The sequence below is a fragment of the Nyctibius grandis genome, chromosome 6 (genome assembly GCF_013368605.1).
Source record: "Nyctibius grandis isolate bNycGra1 chromosome 6, bNycGra1.pri, whole genome shotgun sequence".
NCBI classification, from domain to species: domain Eukaryota; kingdom Metazoa; phylum Chordata; class Aves; order Nyctibiiformes; family Nyctibiidae; genus Nyctibius; species Nyctibius grandis.
In genome coordinates, this window is record NC_090663.1 from 15,078,101 (window position 1) to 15,099,314 (window position 21,214).

At 39.9% G+C, this 21,214-nt stretch overlaps 1 protein-coding gene across 4 annotated transcripts in view; it reads right to left on the minus strand.

Annotated features, from left to right (window-relative positions):
• Positions 1-21,214, minus strand: part of SLC2A9 (solute carrier family 2 member 9) — a 112,920-nt gene that overhangs the window by 40,715 nt on the left and 50,991 nt on the right. For all 4 annotated transcript variants that reach the window (XR_011048360.1, XM_068402785.1, XM_068402786.1 and 1 more), the window contains 3 exons: positions 19,562-19,749; positions 14,728-14,838; positions 137-238 (listed from right to left, as the gene is read on the minus strand). Coding sequence is in view for 3 of the 4 variants with exons in the window: in XM_068402785.1 (XP_068258886.1) it covers positions 137-238; positions 14,728-14,838; positions 19,562-19,749 (401 nt within the window). In the remaining variant the exon portion in view is untranslated. The remainder of the gene's footprint in view (positions 1-136; positions 239-14,727; positions 14,839-19,561; positions 19,750-21,214) is intronic.

The following is a 21,214-nucleotide window of genomic DNA, read 5'->3' on the forward strand; positions in this document are numbered from 1 at the left end:
AGACCTTCATATCCTTATGTCAAACTGATTAAAAGAACTGGCTTATGTAGGAATGCCGAGGCAAACAGGTATCGAGCATCCGGTGTTTAAAATAGGCAAAAGAGAGAGTAAAAATACGTAGTGACTGTCGTGTTACCTGTAAAGTCAGAGAGACGGTAAGGACTGCGAAGAAGACAATCATCAGCCCAAAACCTCCGATGAGAAGAGGCCTGCGTCCGAGCCGTTCAATAACTAAGCCCTCGAAAACAAAAAGTGGCATTTTACTTTCTTGATAAAGCACTGATGAACACAGACCATGTGAATATGGTCTGAAGGGGGCCTACAGGAAAGCTGAAGAGGGGCTTTTTACAAGGGCAAGTAGTGACAGGATGAGGGGGAATGGTGTTAAACTGAAAGAGGGTAGATTTAGATTAGATCTTAGGAAGAAATTCTTTACTGTGAGGGTGGTGAGACACTGGCACAGGTTGCCCAGAGAAGCTGTGGATGTCTCCTCCCTGGCAGTGTTTAAGGCCAAACTGGATGAGGCTTTGAGCAACCTGGTCTAGAGGAAAGGTGTCCCTGCCTGTGGCAGGGGGGGTTGGAACTAGATGATCTTTAAGGTCCCTTCCAACCCAAACCATTCTATGATTCTATGATTCTAATGTGTTCTCCTCATAAATATGAACACCAAAAATAAAACCGTGAGAGATGATTTTGTACTATTTATCAGCTATGATGTGTCCGTAATTGTGTTCACAATTATGTTTACATAATTCAACCTCTTTGAAAAAACAAGTTAGCATAGGATCGTTATTTAAACCACTGAAAAAAAAAGGAAACCATCAAAACCAGTACTTGTTAATACTTTTACGCCTGAGTTTCCTCCTACAGAACAAATAGCCATACTGATAAGAATGTGTGCAACTGGTAAATTCAACTTTAATACCATTAGCATGGTAGATTTCAAAGTTACTACTACATTAAACTTCTTCCATAACAATTTAATAGTAAAACAAGGACTGTACATTAGCTATATAAAAATAATTAATATGATGATAACTACACAAAGTTTTATTTTTTTTCCTTATTTATTGTTTATTTTTTCAGGGGAGAAATAACTCTACATTGGTTGAACTGCTTACAAATTTGCACCAAATTCCTATAATAATGTTCTTAAAATATGTCATTTTTAAATGTCAAAAAGTTCAAACGTTTTGACTATTTCTTAATTTCAACATCTTTCGGAATTTAAGCTTAAAAGGCTTAAAATTTAAGCTTAAGAACTTTTTTGCATAGATTAAGTAATTTTTTATTAATCTAAAATTTATTTTTAATTTATTTTTTGTCCAAACACAGAAAAAACATAGTCATGATCTAGGATACTTAATGTAATTGAAATAGCCAGAAAAAACAAATCCACTCATCAGAAAAATTCTCAGACAGGGGATTGTAACACTGATATTTGTTCACTCACACACATTTTGCATTTATTTAACACCTGAAAATAAATCAACTTTGTTGAAAGCAATCACAAAATCTGAATACTTATCTGCTAGAGCAGAACACAATGAAGAGATTCTTGAAAAGCCGTAACATGGAACTGTCTTTTCTTTGCTAGTCTGACTCATTAAAATAGGCTAATATATATATTTTAGGTCATAATATCTAATGTACTATTCCTGCTGATAACTACTGTAATTGCTAATTACAATTGGCTTTCTTACAAGAAGGATAAAAGATTTTAATAATAAAGCCTGAAATGTATCATGTCAAGTAACCTTGTGTGATTCAAGTCAGAATCACACAACTGTGCCACATCATTATTTACTGGAGACTAAAATCCCCCTTTCACACCTCCCTCGAGCAAAAGATAAAATGAGCAACTAAAATGAAATCTGGAGCAATACCCTTAATTCTGGGAGACGATGCACACTGTTCTACCGTGAGCACCTAGAAGAATCATAGAACTGTTTTGGTTGGAAAGGACCTTTAAGATCATTGAGTCCAAGCGTTAACCTAACACTACCAAGTCCACCGCTAAACCATGTCCCTAAGCACCACATCTATACGTGTTCTAAATACCTCCAGGGATGGTGACTCAACGGCTTCCCTGGGCAGCCTGTTCCACTGCTTGATAACCCTTTCAGTGAAGAAATTTTTCCTGATATCCAATCTAAACCTCCCCTGGTGCAACTTGAGGCCATTTCCTCTCATCCTATCGCTTGTTACCTGGGAGAAGAGAGTGACATCCCCCTTGCTACAACTTCCTTTCAGGTAGTTGTAGACAGCGGTAAGGTCTCCCCTCAGCCTCCTCTTCTCCAGACTAAATGAAGAAACGTGTTAAGGGAAAGTATGAAGTCACCCTGAGAAGAAACGCCTTGTGTGGCAAGCGCTTCTCCCACAGCAACAGGTTCACCAGCAGATTTTAGGACAGGCTTCAAAACACGCCTGTACCCTGCTGAGCTGGACTTCCATGGCAGAGACACACACTGTGACATTGCAGAACACGGAAAGCAGCTATGGGGTGAGCTTTACCATTCGTTATTACTTTAAATGAGGAAATATACTCATTTTGACAGTTTCCATAGCTTCCATAATAGAATTTATTTCAGAGCCGTGTTTAAAATAGACCCACACTGATGTTATTAACATTTCACATTGTGTTCACGGGGTCCAAATGTTCCAAAACTCCAACTGCTGCACTGTCAAAGCCTGTACAAGATGTCGAGTATTTTCCACTATGATTAATGAATCCATCTTACAAACACATGTAGCTACACATACACTTAACCAAGAGACAGTTTTTAATGGCTTTGAGGGATGAAAAGTTATCTGAGGGGTCCGTAAGAAGACAGACTTCTGCAATAGATGCTTCACATGTAATTTGATATGAATTACACGTTCAGCAATAGATGCTGCGCATGTAATTTGAGATACCAAGGAATTTCTCTTATTTTTTTCAATTCTGGATTGGTGGTAATGATTAAAAACCTTGGTGTTACAACAGCTGGTGGGTTTTGTATTAAAAGGGGGTAAGGGATGAATGTTCTTTTAGAAGGAATAAGGTTCTTAGATGCCTGTCATACAGAGCAAAACATTGGAAAAAAGTGGTAGATATAGATAGATAGTTTTTTGTCGTAAAGCTCAAAGTAAAGCAAATCCCAGTAAGGGAGAATAGTTTGGACTAAGTCCTCCGAAAAGACGTGTGCATGCACTTGTGCCTACATACACTGAGAATAAGTAGTGTGGACATATTTGGGCAAATCTAGGTGGGTTGGTGAGACACTCCCAGTTTTAACTGAGACCAGCCAAGCACAGATACAGTTACAGCAGATCTGTGGGCTCCGTATCCTTTTCACAGAAGAGAACAGTCATTTCTAAAATATTTAAATTCTTTTTTACTCGGAGACAATTTGGGAAGAAATAAAGTAAATCCATGTACAGTCATTCTTTTCCCTGAGCTGATGCCAGGTTTCCCAAGCCTTCATCATTGCTATTTATTTAATACAGTAGCAATGAGGAACTTGAATGCTTCAGCTTCTGGGCACTCCCTGCAGTTTCTGCCCCAAAGAATTTACAATTACAATTCTTCGTGACATTTCTTGTGATTTATGGAATGGATCAACTTTGTTCACTGGAAAAAATAAGCAGCAATTTTGTCCTTATTCACGGGGACACTATGATGTACCAGAATTGCTGGGAATCCTATAATCATTTCCAAAGTTGACATGAAGTTAAGTACACTGACAATTCTAATAAATTTAGGAAACACAGACTCGGAAGGCTTCTCAATTAGACATGATTAACTTGCACAATTACAAGGAGAGAAATGCCTACTTCCATTTTAAGGCTAAGGACACCTCTAATTTGTTCATATGTGTGACCTACCTCTTGTATCATCAGTTCCAACCCAACAAAACACATCTGCTTATGGCATAGATTCAAACGAGGCACACCAGTCTGCTGAAATGGGATACTACACCAAGTCAAGCTCATGAAAAGCCAAGCGCAACAATCAAAACCATGCTCCCTACCTGGTTATAAATTAAAAAGCTGTGGTCTTGTGAAAGGCAGCACGGGTGCATGGAAAGACATGAGTCTGTGGCTTTGCTGGTCAGGAGGCAATGCAGAAGCATCCCAGGACCCACTGGCAGATCGAAGTTGTTCAACTGGGAGCCAATCCACACCAGAAAAGCCTCTCAGGAGGCACCATCTTTCACCAAGGCCAAAAAGATTTTTTGAATCGTTTAAGCACACAGACACTTCAACAGCCAGTCCGTCAAGCTGTTTAGGTTTACGGTATTTCTAACTAAAATTAAATTCTCAATATGATTTATTTTTGAGGATTTCTTAAGAAAACCTATGACAATGCATAAGCACATCAAATTTCTCTGTGGAACTGTTTGTTCCCCTTTTCTTGGTGGGGAAAAGAAAGCTCAGATAAACTCTGACGTTTCAGCAAACACTTGAAAAGAAAGATCTAACATGTCTTCTATAACAGCAAATTTCCCTGGTGAAAAAGATGCTGGTTTTGAGGTCATAAACAGACAACAACTTCATTTTTAATTATGATTATACAAATCCAAAACTTGTTAACTTGCAAAACCCACTACAGAATCACACAGAATCACAGAATGTTAGGGATTGGAAGGGACCTCGAAAGATCATCTAGTCCAATCCCCCTGCCGGAACAGGATTCCCTAGATCATATCAAACAGGAACGCGTCCAGGCGGGTTTTGAATGTCTCCAGAGAAGGAGACTCCACAACCTCTCTGGGCAGCCTGTTCCAGTGTTCGGTTACCCTCACCGTAAAGAAGTTTTTCCTCATATTTATGTGGAACCTCCTGTGTTCCAGCTTGCACCCATTGCCCCTTGTCCTGTCAAGGGATGTCACTGAGAAGAGCCTGGCTCCATCCTCATGACACTTGCCCTTTACATATTTATAAACATTAATGAGGTCACCCCTCAGTCTCCTCTTCTCTAAGCTAAAGAGACCCAGCTCCCTCAGCCTCTCCTCATAAGGGAGATGTTCCACTCCCTTAATCATCTTCGTGGCTCTGCGCTGGACTCTCTCTAGCAGTTCCCTGTCCTTCTTGAACTGAGGGGCCCAGAACTGGACACGATATTCCAGATGCGGCCTCACCAGGGCAGAGTAGAGGGGGAGGAGAACCTCTCTCAACCTGCTGACCACACCCCTTCTAATACACCCCAGGATGCCATTGGCCTTCTTGGCCACAAGGGTACACTGCTGGCTCATGGTCATCCTGTTGTCCACTAGGACCCCCAGGTCCCTTTCCCCTACGCTGCTCTCCAACAGCTCTGCCCCCAACTTGTACTGGTACATGGGGTTGTTCTTGCCCAGATGCAGGACTCTACACTTGCCCTTGTTATATTTCATTAAATTTCTCCCCGCCCAACTCTCCAGCCTGTCCAGGTCTCTCTCAATGGCTGCGCAGCCTTCCGGTGTGTCAGCCACTCCTCCCAGTTTTGTGTCATCAGCGAACTTGCTGACAGTGCACTCGATTCCCTCATCCAAGTCATTAATGAATATATTGAATAGTACTGGTCCCAGTACCGACCCTTGAGGGACTCCGCTAGACACAGGCCTCCAACTGGACTCTGTCCCATTGACCACCACTCTCTGGCTTCTTTCCTTCAGCCAGTTCACAATCCACCTCACTACCCGATCATCCAGACCACACTTCCTCAGTTTAGCTGCGAGGATGCTGTGGGAGACCGTGTCAAACGCTTTACTGAAATCGAGATAGACCACATCCACAGCTTTACCATCATCTATCCACTGGGTTACGTCCTCATAAAAGGCTATCAAGTTGGTTGAGCATGACTTCCCCTTGGTGAAGCCATGCTGAGTGCCCCTAATGATCCCCCTGTCCTTGATGTGCCTAGAGACAGCACCAAGAACAAGTTGTCCCATCACCTTTCCGGGGATGGAGGTGAGGCTGACCGGTCTATAGTTACCCGGGTCCTCCTTCTTGCCCTTTTTGAAGACTGGAGTGACATTTGCTTTCCTCCAGTCCTCAGGCACCTCTCCCATTGCCCACGACTTAGTAAAGATGATGGAGAATGGCCTAGCAATGACTTCCGCCAGCTCCCTCGGCACCCGTGGGTGCATCCCATCAGGGCCCATGGATTTATGGATGTCCAGATTGCTTAACTGGTCCCTGACCCAGCCCTCATCTACCAAGACAGATTCCTCCTCTATCCTGACTTATTCTGGGGCCTCAGGGGTCTGGGGCTCCTCAGGACAGCCTCCAGCAGTATAGACAGAGGCAAAGAAGGCATTCAGTAACTCCGCCTTCTTTTTATCCTCTGTCTCCAGGGCCCCCACCTCATTCATCAGTGGGCCTACATTGCCTCTAGTGTTGGCTTTACCTGCAATGTATTTGAAGAAGCCCTTTCTGTTGTCCTTGACCTCTCTTGCAAGGTTTAATTCCAAGGAGGCCTTAGCTTTCCTAGTTGCCTCCCTACATCCTCTGACAACAGACTTATATTCCTCCCAAGTGGCCAGTCCCTCCTTCCATGATCTGTACACCCTCTTCTTCCACTTGAGTTTGCCCAGCAGTTCCCTGTTTAACCATGCAGGTCTCCTGGTACCCTTCCTTGACTTTCTACCTGCTGGGATGCTCTGATCTTGAGCTCGGAAGAAGCAGTCCTTGAATGCTAACCAACTATCTTGGGCCCCCTTACCTTCTAGTACCCTGTCCCATGGGATTTCCCCTAGCAATTGCTTGAAAAGGCCAAAGTTGGCCCTCCTGAAGTCCAGGGTTGCAATTCTGCTAGCTATTCTGTTCCTGCCACATGAGATCCTGAACTCTACCATCTCATGGTCACTACAACCAAGGCTGCCCTCAACCTTCACCTCTTCAACCAGACCCTCCTTGTTAGTGAGGATAAGATCCAGCAGCGCTCCTCTCCTAGTTGGCTCATCCACCATTTGCATCAGAAAGTTATCACCAACGCACTGGAGGAACCTCCTGGACTGAGGATGGCTGGCTGAGTAGGCCTCCCAGCAAATATCAGGGTAGTTGAAATCCCCCACGACAACCAGGCCCTGTAATTGCGAGACTGCTCTCAGCTGCCTAAGCACTAAGATGCTTATGACTCATAAGAAGTGGAAGATGATTCACTAGTTTTCAAGTATTTATAGTTCTGAATGCTCCACTGCTATCCACTGGTAACTGTTACCTACTGAAGGCCTATAACAAGTCAAAATATACTATATGGTAAGTAAATGAAGTAACAAGAAATTCAGTATATGCTCAAGTACAGTCAAAAAAATAGTCTTACAACTGTTTTCTGTGACAGCATGCTGAGTTGTTTGCGAAATTGTGTAGGCTGATACTTGTTTATGTGTGATCATAAACATGCATTTGTAGAAGCCTATATCCAGTCATGGTAATTAACACAACTCAAATTACTGAAAACGTGTTAAAAAATACTGCAATCAAAATTCTCTCAACAACGGCGATAAGGCAACTGATATGCAAACTAAGTTAACACTTCACACAACTGACTTTTGTCTGGCAGAAAACACTTGCGAATAAAGTTAAAAAATCAAATGTTAATCTTTTCACTTAAGTCAGCTGCAGATACTGGGGCTGACATAATGAAAGCAGAGCGCATTGAAAAAGATCAGACAAGCTTCTCTGGATAAAACGAATACGTAAGCCAGTTCTACAGCCCAAATGGGCGGTCACTGAATACTATTCCCTACTTATTTCCTGGCCCTAAATTATACTAAGAAAACACTATTAGATTTTCTTGATGTCTCAGCTCTGTAAAGTTTGATCTACATGCTAACATCAAGAGTAGCCACACTTTTTTTCTCATGTATTTTGGATATAGGTCTGAGTAAGATGGTATGTCTAGATTCAGACTTAATGTGACAAGCTAACTCTGTGTTATTTCCATTTTAAATAACAGGATTAAAATGGATAATCACATTCGTATCACTGTCAGGTCTATTTATGACACAATGTGTAGTATCTTGCATACAGGAAAAGGAGAGGAACAGAAGACTGAGGGTTATAAATTGTAAATTGTTTTTTTTACTCATATCTTTATGTATTTCCATTTGTCTACTGTATGAATTATACAGTCATAAAACAAAGAAACAGGCTATTTTGTTTAAGTGCCTAAACTGGAATTTAGAGGCCTAGCACCAAGTCTGACCAAGTAAACATAAGCGTTAAATAAATCTCTGCCTACCCTGGCTCTCACATCAGTTTGCCTATATCTGTGTTAATGCCATGACAGGATAAGATCCTACACATCTTCTGTAGGTACCAGGCTAGGGATTACTATCAGCAAAGGGTGGAATTGATTGGTAAGTTTCTAAGCTCAGTCTGAACTGTTTTGCAGTAAAGCATCCTTAATCAGCTTCACTTGGCAGTGAAAATTTCCATTCACTAAAGAGGGTCTCCATACTCAATGCCTGTCAGACCAGCATGACCAAGGCATAGCCCATGCAGGGATTCACTCTTGCCGGCCACTTTTGCCTCAGCAGTGCCTGGGAACAGCCCTTAGGGTAGCACAAAAAAACCCCCATTACTTTACTCCTATTGTGTCACTTCAGTAAATTGTAGATATTTTTGAAACAAAGCTCCTTCAGTTGATGATTTGTTAAAAGCACTAAGTTTTGTCTTGTGTCAGATTCATGTTATAAAAGCTAGACTAGATCTTGGCCTTGATCTATGACAGATTACCATGCTGGTGCTTTATTTTCTAATGATGGTATTTGAATGCCCTGACGCAGATCATCTTGAATAGACTGGGGGAAAAACTTTTCTCAATTTTTTTTTTTTTAAATACTTGAAAGCAGGACATAGGTCTTTAAAACTTTCAATTTCTGAATATATCCTGCTGAAGGATTTGTACTAGACAAACACAGTCTCTAACCCACTATGTCTTGGGTCTTAGGAGTGGTGTTGTAAGGTAGACCTTCATAAGGAGACTTTTTCTCATGGAAGGCACTACATCATCACTTCAACAAATGTAATCTTTGTCTATCCAAAAGCTCAAGTGTTATAAAAAGATTAAGAACAAATAATGTCTTTGTCTAAAAGCAATCCCATTGACCACTTGTGGATTAAGCTAGCGTGCATTAACACAGTCACACTCTGCAATTCCCCCTGCGGTGAAAATGTGCCCACACGCACTCCAGCAGTCGGCAAATATCATGTCCTGGGAAGCTGCTTGGTCAGTATCTCTTTTCTACTGCTCATTCTTTCTGATTACATTTTGCCCAATACAGTGACATAAATCTGAGTATTTTTCCACTCACAAATTTGCTCCATAAAGATTGCACGCATTTACATTTGAGATCTGAAATGAGGATGTATTTGTGACTAGGGAGTAACTAGTGACTCCCTGCATCTGAAAGAATTCAGTATCTTATATTCCAAATGAATCACCGAGTATTTTTTTGGATTTCACTTATTAGACATACTTAGCAGTGCTTTCATAGGACTGAGCAAAGCATATGTAAATAATCTAAAAATTCAGCAATTGAAAATTTATATCAGCAAAACAAATTAGTGTGGTAGGCAATTTTGGAAGCCAACTGTTCGCTCACGTAGGCAACTATTTATGGCTTCTTAAAATTATAGATGATGAGCTGCATAAATATCTTCCTTGGATAAAAGTAATGGTCTTAGGTGCCAGGTAACTTTTCCCCTCAAATCAATATGCAGTAGCATATTGACTAAAGACTATTTTTTCACCTCACAATTTATTAGTTAAAACGAGGCTTTCATAATGATGGTTAATGAAAATCCCGGAAATCTTGAGAGCTGATAGCAGTATCCGAGAGTGCTGGATCTGGGCAGATGGAGCACCTATCTTCCATTCCGCAGGGAGAAGGAAGAGAGGGCCTTGCTTCCAAAACACTAGGATGAATTATTAACCAATTAAACAGTCTGACAGCAACTAGAGAAGAGTAAGGTGATAAGAACAGTCAAAACAGATTTGCTCAGTGCAGATCGGTGTGACTGCTTTCACTGTCCGGGAGAAGGGTGAGTTGATAGAAAGAAAACGAAAAACACGATAGATTTTGACTTCAGTAAGCCTTTTGACACAGTTCCACATGACATTTTGTATTTGTGCATATGATTTTTTCCTTCCCAAAGTGCAGTACTGGGTGCCTTTCCTTGCTGAATTTCATCTTACCGATTTCAGGCCACATGTCCAATTTCTTATGAGCTTCCATAGTTCTTGCAAATACTTTTGAGTTTCTCCCTTTGGAGAGTTTGAATGACAGTTGATTACAAAAGGCTCTTTGTTACCTCTCCCATATTATTAATGGATATTTTTATGATTAATTGACCCAGGACAAACCAGCACAGAATCCTACTTGATATTTCTTTGTGTGACAGTGAAGTGTTGATAGCTACTCTCTAAGAATAGTTTTGCAGTTAGCTGAGCATCCACACTGTTCTCATTTCATCCAGCCCACACCTCCTGTATTTTATATTCTCTAATCTCAACATGACGGACTTCTTCATACAATATGTATGAAAAACTGTGAAATTCACTGCTTTAGGATGCTATGGGTTCTAAAAACATACAAAAGTTGAAAAGTAAGTAGACAAATTCAAAGAAAAAATCTATCCAGGCTATTAAAGGCCAAAATACTCCTTGAGCAACAGCTTGTCAGGGTGAAGGGAAAAAAAGGGGAAAACGCCATGTTTGCCTGATTCTTGCACTCCACTTACAGTCTAGTGGGGATTATGGGTAGGTGAAGGTTGATTCTGACCTAGTGTGAACAATGTCACATGGGACTGCATTAAAAGTCTTACTAAAAATCAGATTATAGCAAAACTTCCTAAGAACCCTCAAGATTAAAGTATTTGTCACCCCATTTTTTCCGGTTGCTGTGACTGGCTGTCACTGGAATGTATTTCTTCCTGTTCTGACCCCAGCAGAGCCACAGAGTTTCAATGGAGATACCTTGCATTACCCTTTGGATACCATGGAGGAAATGTGTTAGGGATGAGAATACCTACTGAAGTGTCTGGAGTACCCTTGTTTTAAGATATGCCATGCCCTAAGCAGGGAATCCCTTCTTGTATGTTAAGCTCTATTAAAAGAAACACAGAACAAGTCTAAGAGCCCTTTCTCATGACAGCCCAAAGCAGAATAACATCATCTCACCTAAGAAAGCTGGCTTCCTTGACTTCCGCGTGATACTGCAAAGGACTTCCTATATACTTTTATGGTCTACTACTGAATTATGTTTTAACTCATTCCAGGCTTCGCACGGCTTGTCTCTGTCACAGGCTTAGGAATGCACATTAGTAACACCTTGATGGGAAATGCTTAAGGCATAGTCTTCTCAATATAGTCATAGCTAGTCTATTTCTGTGAACATCATATAAAGACCAAATGTGGTGCCACAGATGGCAAAATTGGACGTGTGATGCTTAATTTGAATAACATTCCCTTTTATTCTATGCTGGTTTCATGGAAGGGGGGGGAGGAATCTTTCACCTGCTTACTTCTGTCTCTCTTTCCATTCAGCCTGTTGCCTTGTCAAAGAAAGGCACTAGCAAATTGTTCTTTCTGTCCACTAAGCGTAAGACAACTAAATTAAATTAACCTTAATTACTAAAAATTACAAAAAAGCCACAGTAACCAATCTTATTAAAGAATAACTAAGTTTGTGGAGTCCCCTTACTGTGGAATTTAAAGAATAGACTTCTAATAAACACATATTTGCCAGGGAATTATTTAGGTATATTCCATCCTGCTTCAAAGCACAGCATCTGGTTAGATAACTTACTGCTACAGCACATCTATAAGTAGATCTATTCAGTATTTCATTCTAGAGGATACCAAACTTCTTCAGAAGCAAACTGAAATTAATGGTTCTCTCATTAAAGTCTAGACAGATCTCTAAACTGAAACTGTGTTCAGTACAGTGGGTAGAGAAGTCTACAATTAACTGAAACACATACATAAAGTTTACATGGTCTCCCCAGAGAGAAGCTAGGGCACCAAGTACGCAATGCTACAACACAGGTATTTCATGAAGTAAACTAGGAACTGATGGTATAAGCAGGAGTTGCAGCCTAATTATACGAATGAAAGGAAAACGATGATGCACGTGTTTAATTTTTCAATGTCTTGTTTATGTTACGTTACGGCTTTTGCTTGAGAAGAAGAGGGATGGAGCTGTAGGCAAAGCATGCTACTAGCAGGCATACCAAGTCATCTGAGGCAACAGAGAGCTATAAAAAGGATGAGATGTTGTTTGCCTTTCCTCAAGGACCACATCAACATTATTACTATTATGCTGCTGCTCCCAGGAGACATGTTAAAGGGAGACACTCAAATTTTTCCACAGTTTGAATGATATTTTATCGCCTAAATATTATTTTGCATCTCTGTGAAATGCATCTATTTCAATCTTTTCCTTTAGCATTCATATGGGGCTCAGCAATGGATGAACCCCACGTATTCTTACTGAGGCACAGGCTCTCATGACCACCTAATATATGAATAAGGATCAGAGATGGTACATGATTTCATTGTGGACCTCTCCAAAAACTGTTTCATTTACAAGAAAAAAACCTCTACTTCTATTACTGATAGGAGTATCTACTGAAATCCTGGAATTTATTGTTAGTAAAATCTGGTTTCTGCTAGCAAGCATAATATATAAAAAAAATCAGGAAAATTAAGTTCTCCCCTTGCTTTCTCCTGCTTCTTCCCTTCTTCCTTCTGACTAGTACATAAGACATATGCACCTGACTTAATATTTAATGCTGTCAAATACATTAAAAAAAAAAGGCAAAAAGAGCAGCTGAGAGGTTGGGAGTGGGAGGAAATCCCCCATCCTCAGTTCTAGGCATGAAAAAAATTTAGAGGAATTTACTTGTAGAAACGAGAAACTGCAAAACCTTTAACTAAAAAAACAAATTAATGTTGTTGTTCCTTTAAACAGCAGCAAGGAAGATTACTGAAACAAAATTAAGGCTACAAAGCAGCATTTCTCTTGAACTGAAAGAGCAAATTTGAAGAGAGTGGAGATACCAACACGTCAGCATTTCCAGAGGCACAGCAAGTAGCTTAAACAGGAAAAGTATTAAAAACACTCCTCTTGGGCATAAAAAAAGGTACCACACATACCCGGAACCAAAGCAGACACATCCACCTCATTATGCATGAACAATGTGCTCTGCATAAGCCCCACAAACTGATAGCACAGAAGGAACTGAAAAGATGACAGACCCTATTTATAGAATGGCTTCAATATCGTGGAATCATCTCCATGCAATTTTCATGTTTCCACAAAAAGGAGGTGTATTCTTCACTTAAATCACTGGCAGAATTATCTGTATTATTTCTACATATATCTTAAACAAAGAAGCATTTCTACAGTATCACAAAAAAGAAATTGTAAGAGGTAGGGATTTTCATACTTCACTATTTCCACCTATTAAAAAGAATGTCCCTTTAATTAAAGAAAAAAACCAAGATGGTTTACCCAAAAATAGATTTGTGGAAATTTGCAAAGATCAGAAGAAGATCTTTGTGACCTTTGACAGCCCTTATGCCCTAGACTATAAGAAAATACACTTGATAGCTGGATTTAGTTTAACATTTTATATATAGGTCATAAGCAGTTGCTCTGCCACTGGAAAGGATTTTTTTGCCAAAACCATTCTTCTGACATCTAAAAATGCTTGTCCAGTGTGTCTAGTATTGTGCAAATACAGTTGGTATAGAATATATGACGATAAGGTAAAATTCTAACAAAGAAAGAAAAGAGTATTACTTCTTTGCAACTTTCCATTCCAAAGACCTCTCCCATTGTTTCTTATTTATTGCAGTGCAAACAGAAACTTATTTCCTTCAGCAATTAATGGTGTATTCCCCTACTAAAACTTTCAGTTTTAGTTTGCTCATTTAGTGTATATTTTTTTCCTAGTCAACTTTTCCATTTTGAAATAGGAAAGAGAAAACATGTGCATGGATAGTTTTTTCTATTAACATCTTCCTCTACGTTCAGTGCATAGCAAAGGTATACGACCTGCTCACGAGCTCATGTGTTATGAAAGGATGCCTGCTTGTCCTTGGTGAATGAGATAGCAGAATTTAACATAACATGGGACAATCTTGTTCTAGCGCGCTGGCTTACTTTTCCAACAAGCTGGGTTACAAATATTTACTCCCATATTTTTAAACGGCTGAAGAATTTTCCTTACTCTTTGTAAGCTGGTATAGAAAACATGTCATTAAAACATACCCAGTAGGACATATGGCTGTTTCTGCAATCTGCACTGAACACAACTCGCTGTACTATGCCTGAGCCTTCTCCAGCAACACTGCCTGCTTCCCAGCAGGCACATGAGCAGACTCCAAGATGTGAATAAACTGCTACCAGGTAAAGTCATTCTACCAGGTGAAATCATTTATGAGTTATCACTTAATATACTTCAGGCCTTGCTGTTCCTGCCTTCTTCCTCTTCACTTATACAAAGCACCTCAGGATCTACCAACTTTTTATGCAACCAAAACCAGAGAGCATCTTCTTAAAAAAAAAAAATCCCAAGCCACAGAACTGGTTTTAGGATTAAATCTAGAAATAATAATTTCAATTGCTTTAGCAGCCATTACACTTAATCCTCAATATACTATTCTGTTTATATTTTAACCTGTATAAGGAAATAAAACCAGTAATTTAAATATCAAGCATGTTAATGGATTTTTATAACCATACTTACAGAAAATACAGCAGCCACAGTCTCAACAGCACCAGTACTTAGAGTAACATAGGGGATTGTTTCATGATTGATCCCAGCTTCACTAAAAATGTTGTTTGTGTAGTACCAGATCTATATCAGAGAGAAGAAAACCAGTTATTAATCATTATGGCTTGAACTACAATATATCGGTGTTCAGTTCAAGCATCTGATCTGCCAGAGACCAGACTAGTTAAAACACTAAGCACTCCCAAATGACCAAGGGCTGGGCAGGACAACAAATGAAGGAAAGGTGCAAATTTCAGGTGCATTAGTCACAACACTTCTGTACTTCCGCCTGCAGACCCAGGCAGAATTACAAGCAGCTTTAACTCAATTTAGCTTAATTCACTTTAGGAGTAAATCAAAGAAACTCACTTTAAGCCTGAACAAGAGGATACACAAATAGGTTTCATGTGGCTAAGCCACACTGCTTAAAAAGCAAGTTTGTGTGGCTTTAAAGAATACTTCAATGGCACTTAACAACAGAGGAGAGAACAGGAAAGAGATGATGAGAAGCACTGCAGAAACTGCTCCTTTTTGGACAGAAGGTGTGAGATTTATCTCACTTTTAACCTCACTGCAGTGTGGACATCTACAGTCAAGCCACCACCCTAACCTCTCTATTATCAACAGAAAGAAAAGATACTTTTAAAGTTAGTCGTTTGGTGAAAAGTAAACATCTGCTCTTAGGATGAAATGAATCATAGGCTAGAAGGAGCTATCATTAACGGACAGAAATCCAGGGAGCAGAGGGTTACCAGTGTAGAGGAAGACTTTTGTGTTTGGTCAGTAAAACCATACCCAGTGGTGATAATATCCAGACAGAGAATATATAGTGGTAATACTTTACAATAACAAGTCTGGTAAGTACCAGAGCTCCATTCACACCACAAATAAAGTCTGAAAACCACATGATATTTATGTTGGACTCAAGGTGACAACAAAGAACTAGCCAAAGATTTTGGCTGCCAAAAGCACACAACAAGGATAGACTGCCTTGGAGAGAGAAAAGATAACTGATTTACTAAAGAAGGTGAAAAACAATTGAAACAACTGATTATCAGAAGAAAATAAAAGTTCTAAACCACAGCTGATTGCCTGCGACAACAAAACTGAAAGCCAGAGATAATAATGGCACTAAACATAAAAGTAGCAGTGGTACTTTTTTCCATATGCTGTCCATGTGGCAAGCCCTAACAGGGTGAGCACTGCTAAAGAAAAGGCTTGTACGATGAATGGAAGTGTTTTAATCTCATGAGGAAAACCCTGCTGCCTGCCAGCTTATTATGCACATGCTACATCTGCTCATCAAGCTACTAACCCAGGAGCTTTGCAAAAAAAAAAAAAAAAAAAAAGTAATTTGAAATTCCCAACTAGCTCTTCAGTAAAGCTGCCTGTCCCAGATCAAAGAAGAAAATCCAACTCATTTTACATAAAAGTAAAATAAAACACCAAAGACTAAAAAGTCACCTATATCACCTACAGATAAAGAAAAGCTGACTTAACACTTCTATGCCTACTGCTGGCACATCACCTCTCACCAGAACAGATGCAGTGACAACAAGCAATAGCAGCAAACTTCTCTACGTGAAGTAATCTGCCTTTGTGTAGCGTGCACAGGTGTTAATTGTGCATTTCATTGGCCTGCTGATACAGAGCAAAGACTGAAGCAAAACCAAAGATCAGCTCCCAATTCCCTCTAAAATGTTTACAATTGATGAATTTTTTGGGACCCAGTACTCTGACAACATATTCACCTCCCATACCCCTACCCAGTGATTGTAAGGAAAACAAGGTACCACAAAACTGTGATAAAAGTAATTTTTTTCTCCATACTACAAGTTACAAGATTGAAAAATTCATGTAATGGAAGTTAGAAACCATGAAATTTAGGCATTTCATTCTTGATATCAGTTTTGCATACCAGGTAGAGCTAAAAATGATGGTGATCATGCAGCTATGCAGACCTTGAAAGAGAACAAGAAGAAAGAGGCTGAAGAACCACTTAAGCAGCCAACTCCCGAATGCAATTTGCCAAAATATAACAACTAGAACATAAGACGTTTCACAAGTGGTTTTACACAAGAGCGTGACTGACCATTGATGGCAAGAGTGGTAGTAACACAGCTAGATTAAAAAACTGGCATAGCAAAGATAGGATGAGGTTCACTGAGTTATTAGCCTCTGTAGCAGCACAAAAATAAATTAGGGTAGAAAATTAACAAGATGTACACATCTGAAAACAATAAAAGTGAATGTTTTTCAGCCTGTGTGTCATTAAACAGGGAAATACATTGCTCTAGGATATTACTGAGACAAACTTACTAGGCTAATGATGATTACTCTACTTTCACTCAAGTTATTTTTCTAACTTGTTTTTTGTTAGCTAATTATTTGCGCTAAAAGGTTTGGAACAAAAGAGCTGTGGAAAATTGGGCAGAAGGTCCAAAACCCCAGATATAACCACTGTCTAGCCCAAATCAACACAGGGACATCTGACTTCCAACATTCATGGTGGGTTTCTGTTGCTTCACAGGCTGAAGCAAAACTTCACCACACTGGTCAGTTAAACAGCTGCCACGAGGAACAGCTGTATCTCTGCTGTCTGAATTCTGTGAGTTTGGAAACACTTTAGCATTCTTGTCTGTAGATTACAGTCAGCCGCATGAAAGTTGTTTTCTTGGCTTATCATAAGCTTTTACTCCTATAAGCTTTTAGCTTGAAGTGACACGTGGCATAAGTTATCAGTGGTGTTCCCAAACTTTTTCACACCAGGGACCTCTCTAGCATTGACTCATTTTTCCAGTCCTTTTATTTCTCACCCAGCTCCCTACATACATTTCTTCCTAAGAAATTCAACTCTTCAACAGGAAAAGAAAGCAACAAAAAAAAGACGGGCAACAACACAGACATAAACTGTGTTGCATGCTGGATGCATACTGCGTACTCATACTTCCTACACTGCCTGATGCCAGGTCTTCTCTATAGCAAGTGTGAAGCGCACACTTTGGTAGGTCTTTTGCATACTGAACACATGCATTGCTGCATGGCCCCTCACCCCCTGCATGATTTCTTGCCATTTGAAATACAGTCCCTGCCTTAAGGACAGACTCCACAGAAGCCTAGGGATCCCACTTGGGAATGACTCTGTCAAAGCAATATGCAGTGCAGTATATTTCTTGATATGAAAAAAAGATAAAGCTCACCAATGAGAACTTCACTGTAGTTTTGTGTCTTCTTTAGAACTGAGATATAATGGTGGAAGACAAATTTATTATGGACCATATGTGTCATGGATAAATTTTATCAGATGAAAAGAGACTAATACGAATTCATTTACTTTTGTCCACTTACATCAGACTGTCTGGTATTTTGTTATAATTGAATACATTAATATGATCAGGGCTTCACATTGACTTCTGTGACATGTAGAAACCAACCAATGTACTGTTTTTAAGCAAAACAAATTTTTATTGTAAAGTAAAAGCCTTAAAAGGAAGCAAGTGTTCTCAGATACCAGCAGGATGATTAACAGAAGCCTGCCAGTTGGTAATTTCCCCCTAAGAGTGACCTGAGACTCTCGCCTTAAAGAAGCCCAACTTCCCCATATGCCCTGCCCAGATGGCAGTTGTGGAAAAGACCAGACTGACTAACAGGGCACTACAGACGAAACAAACAATGGGAGCTATGAGTTCGAAGGAAGCATTCGCAGCCAGTTATACCTTGCTGATGCTGGCTCACACTCAGCAGGTCAGCAGAGATGCAGCCAGGCAAACCAGGACCCGGGCTCAGCAGTATCTGTCACACCTGTACCTGCCCCCTCATCTCTGAGCTTCAGCCGACTTGAGCAAGATTGGCCAGGAAAACCACATAGAAGAGACAAGGAATTGAAACCTGGTCTCTTAATCAAGTGGTCCAACTGTTTCTCTTGACCTCTCTTATCATATGCTTGTTTTTCCTGGATGAACTATTTTAAAAATCCATTTCAGAATGCAAACTTTGTGTGAATATTTTTTTTCATGTTTAGTGGCATTATATGGGAGGAGAAACAAAAGTAATAACAAAAAAAAGGTGAGGCTTAAAACAGCCAACTTCACACACAGGTTTCCTGACAGAAATAGTTTTTCTGAGGCATATTTTCACAAAGTGGCCACCTAATGACACTTTAAAACAACTCTGGTATTCATTTTGGACTGGACATGTCTCACTATCCCCCCATGCCCCCACTCAAGCTATGAGAGTGTGGCTTTGTTCTGCCACAGAATACTGGACAATTTCTGTCATCTATTAAATATCCTCAAAGCCACAAAACTCTTTCCCCTGAAAATTTAGCTGTGGCATTCTTTGCTTTTTTTCTTTTAGGTGATGCGCTTCATTATTTTAACAGTCTGTTTCTTACTGTAAGTGTCATTTTATTTCACTTATGCATTGACAAATCTTAGAAAGACTGGATGACAAGGTAATTCCATTTCTTTTCTTAAAAAAGTATCCACAATGAGGAACAAAATAACCTGTCATTAGCACTGAAATCCTACAATTAGAAGAAAACACCACCCATACAAAAGTTTCTATAGTTCACTCCACAGTATGAAAAAATCTACTAGCTCCCTCCTAGTATTTCGTTAAAAACTTGTAGATACCAGAGTTGTAATTGCATTAATCTTTCAAATGGTCTTGGACAAATTACTTTGTATTAGGTGTTTTAAAGCTACAGAGATACCTGAGATAAATAAGCCTGAACTAGTTGTCTTAGATATCAGAAGAAAAAAAGGAGCACTCCAGGAGATGCCATGGCCTGAAGAAGGACACTTACAGCATTTAGCCCACAGAGCTGGTAGCAGCCCATGGTGATGACCACCGTAATGACCTGCCATCGCACAGCGCGGGTTCTCAGGAGCTGAAGTATCGACACTAACTTGGTATTTCTTTGGACTCGAGACTCTGCCAAAACTTCTTCTACTTCATGAGACACATCGTCTTTCCCAAGGAAGGTCTGAAATGCTACAAAGAGAGGACATGTACTTTAGACTAGACACTTGGCACTATGTGCACTTATAACAGACTTGTTTCATAGAAATGGAAATGTGTGACACAAATAGGACACATACACAGGCTACAACTTAATCATTCTTCTGCCAACAATATCATTCTGCACTGGGTGTGATCTGGCTCATCCTTGCAATTGGTCTCAGAAACTGCAACAAGAATATAAACTATTTGGCACTCTACCAGATCTCTCCATATGTTATTTCATATATAATACAGCCTACGGTCCAGTGCAGAGTCAAAACCTGTGTAATCTGAAAAAAGGGTTTAATAGCAAAGCAATTCTGAACATTATTTGACTTGGCTACTTTTGCAGCCTAACAATATAGTAGACTTCACTGCTGGAGACAGATTGGATAGAGAAATAATAACATGTAAAAAGTACATAAGTCTGGTAAACCAAGAAAAGGCAGACATTTGAAAGGAATAGCTATTACTCTTCATATTACCTTGTTTTTACTAGCATAAAGACAAGAATTAACTTTGTCAAACTGATTAATATTAGAAAGAATTACCCAGAGCAGTTTAAGACTTTCTATTTGTCAATGCTGCAGACACAGGAGTGAATTTACAAGGGAAACGTAAGCAAACAAACAACTTCTCCCCAGAAAGACATACCATTTAGTATTATAGTAGTGCACATCGGTGACTTACTGAGCTATCCTTCCACTGTGAATAATAAAAGTTTTCCATCTCACACCTCCTCCAAGAGGTACTACAAACAGATACATCCTAATGGAGGTGGTGTATCTCCACCAACCTTGTTTTACAGATACTGTATATGCTGATGACACTTTTGTCACAATCTTATAAACATACCCCAGGGGCTGGCTTTTTAAGAGATGTTTAAAATGCGCATCATCTTGGAATGACTGCAGAGAAACAATTACATTACACATACCCCTGCAACAAGGCTTTGCAACCCAGTAGGATGCTAACACTAAAAACAATCCTTTACACAGCAGGTCGCTTAAAACAGCTATTTTCATTAAGTGAATAAGTTGATTTAGTTCTCCTAAGAGCCAAATCCATTTTTCTTTTATCCACAGCTTTGCAGAGTACTGCCTATAAATAAATGACCTTCACATTTTGCAGTGAGTAATCATTCTTTTGGATCATAGAAAGGACTTGGATGGTCAAGAAAGCCAGAGATGCTGACTGGTCACGGTTAAAATGCCCAAACTCCATATAGGTTTTGAAGTTACAAAATTGAACTTCACCCAGTAAGTAAAAAGGCCAAGCAGTGGCATTTCAATGTCGTGAGGGATAGGTCACACAAATGAACCAGTGACCTCCCCGGAGCATCCCTCTCTGTCCCTTCGGCGAACGCTCAACGCTGCACACTGCCTGGCTCCCAGTCTGGCAGTGCAGGGAACTAACTTGAGCTCTGGGCCAAGCTTTTCAGAGGCAGTTAGCACTT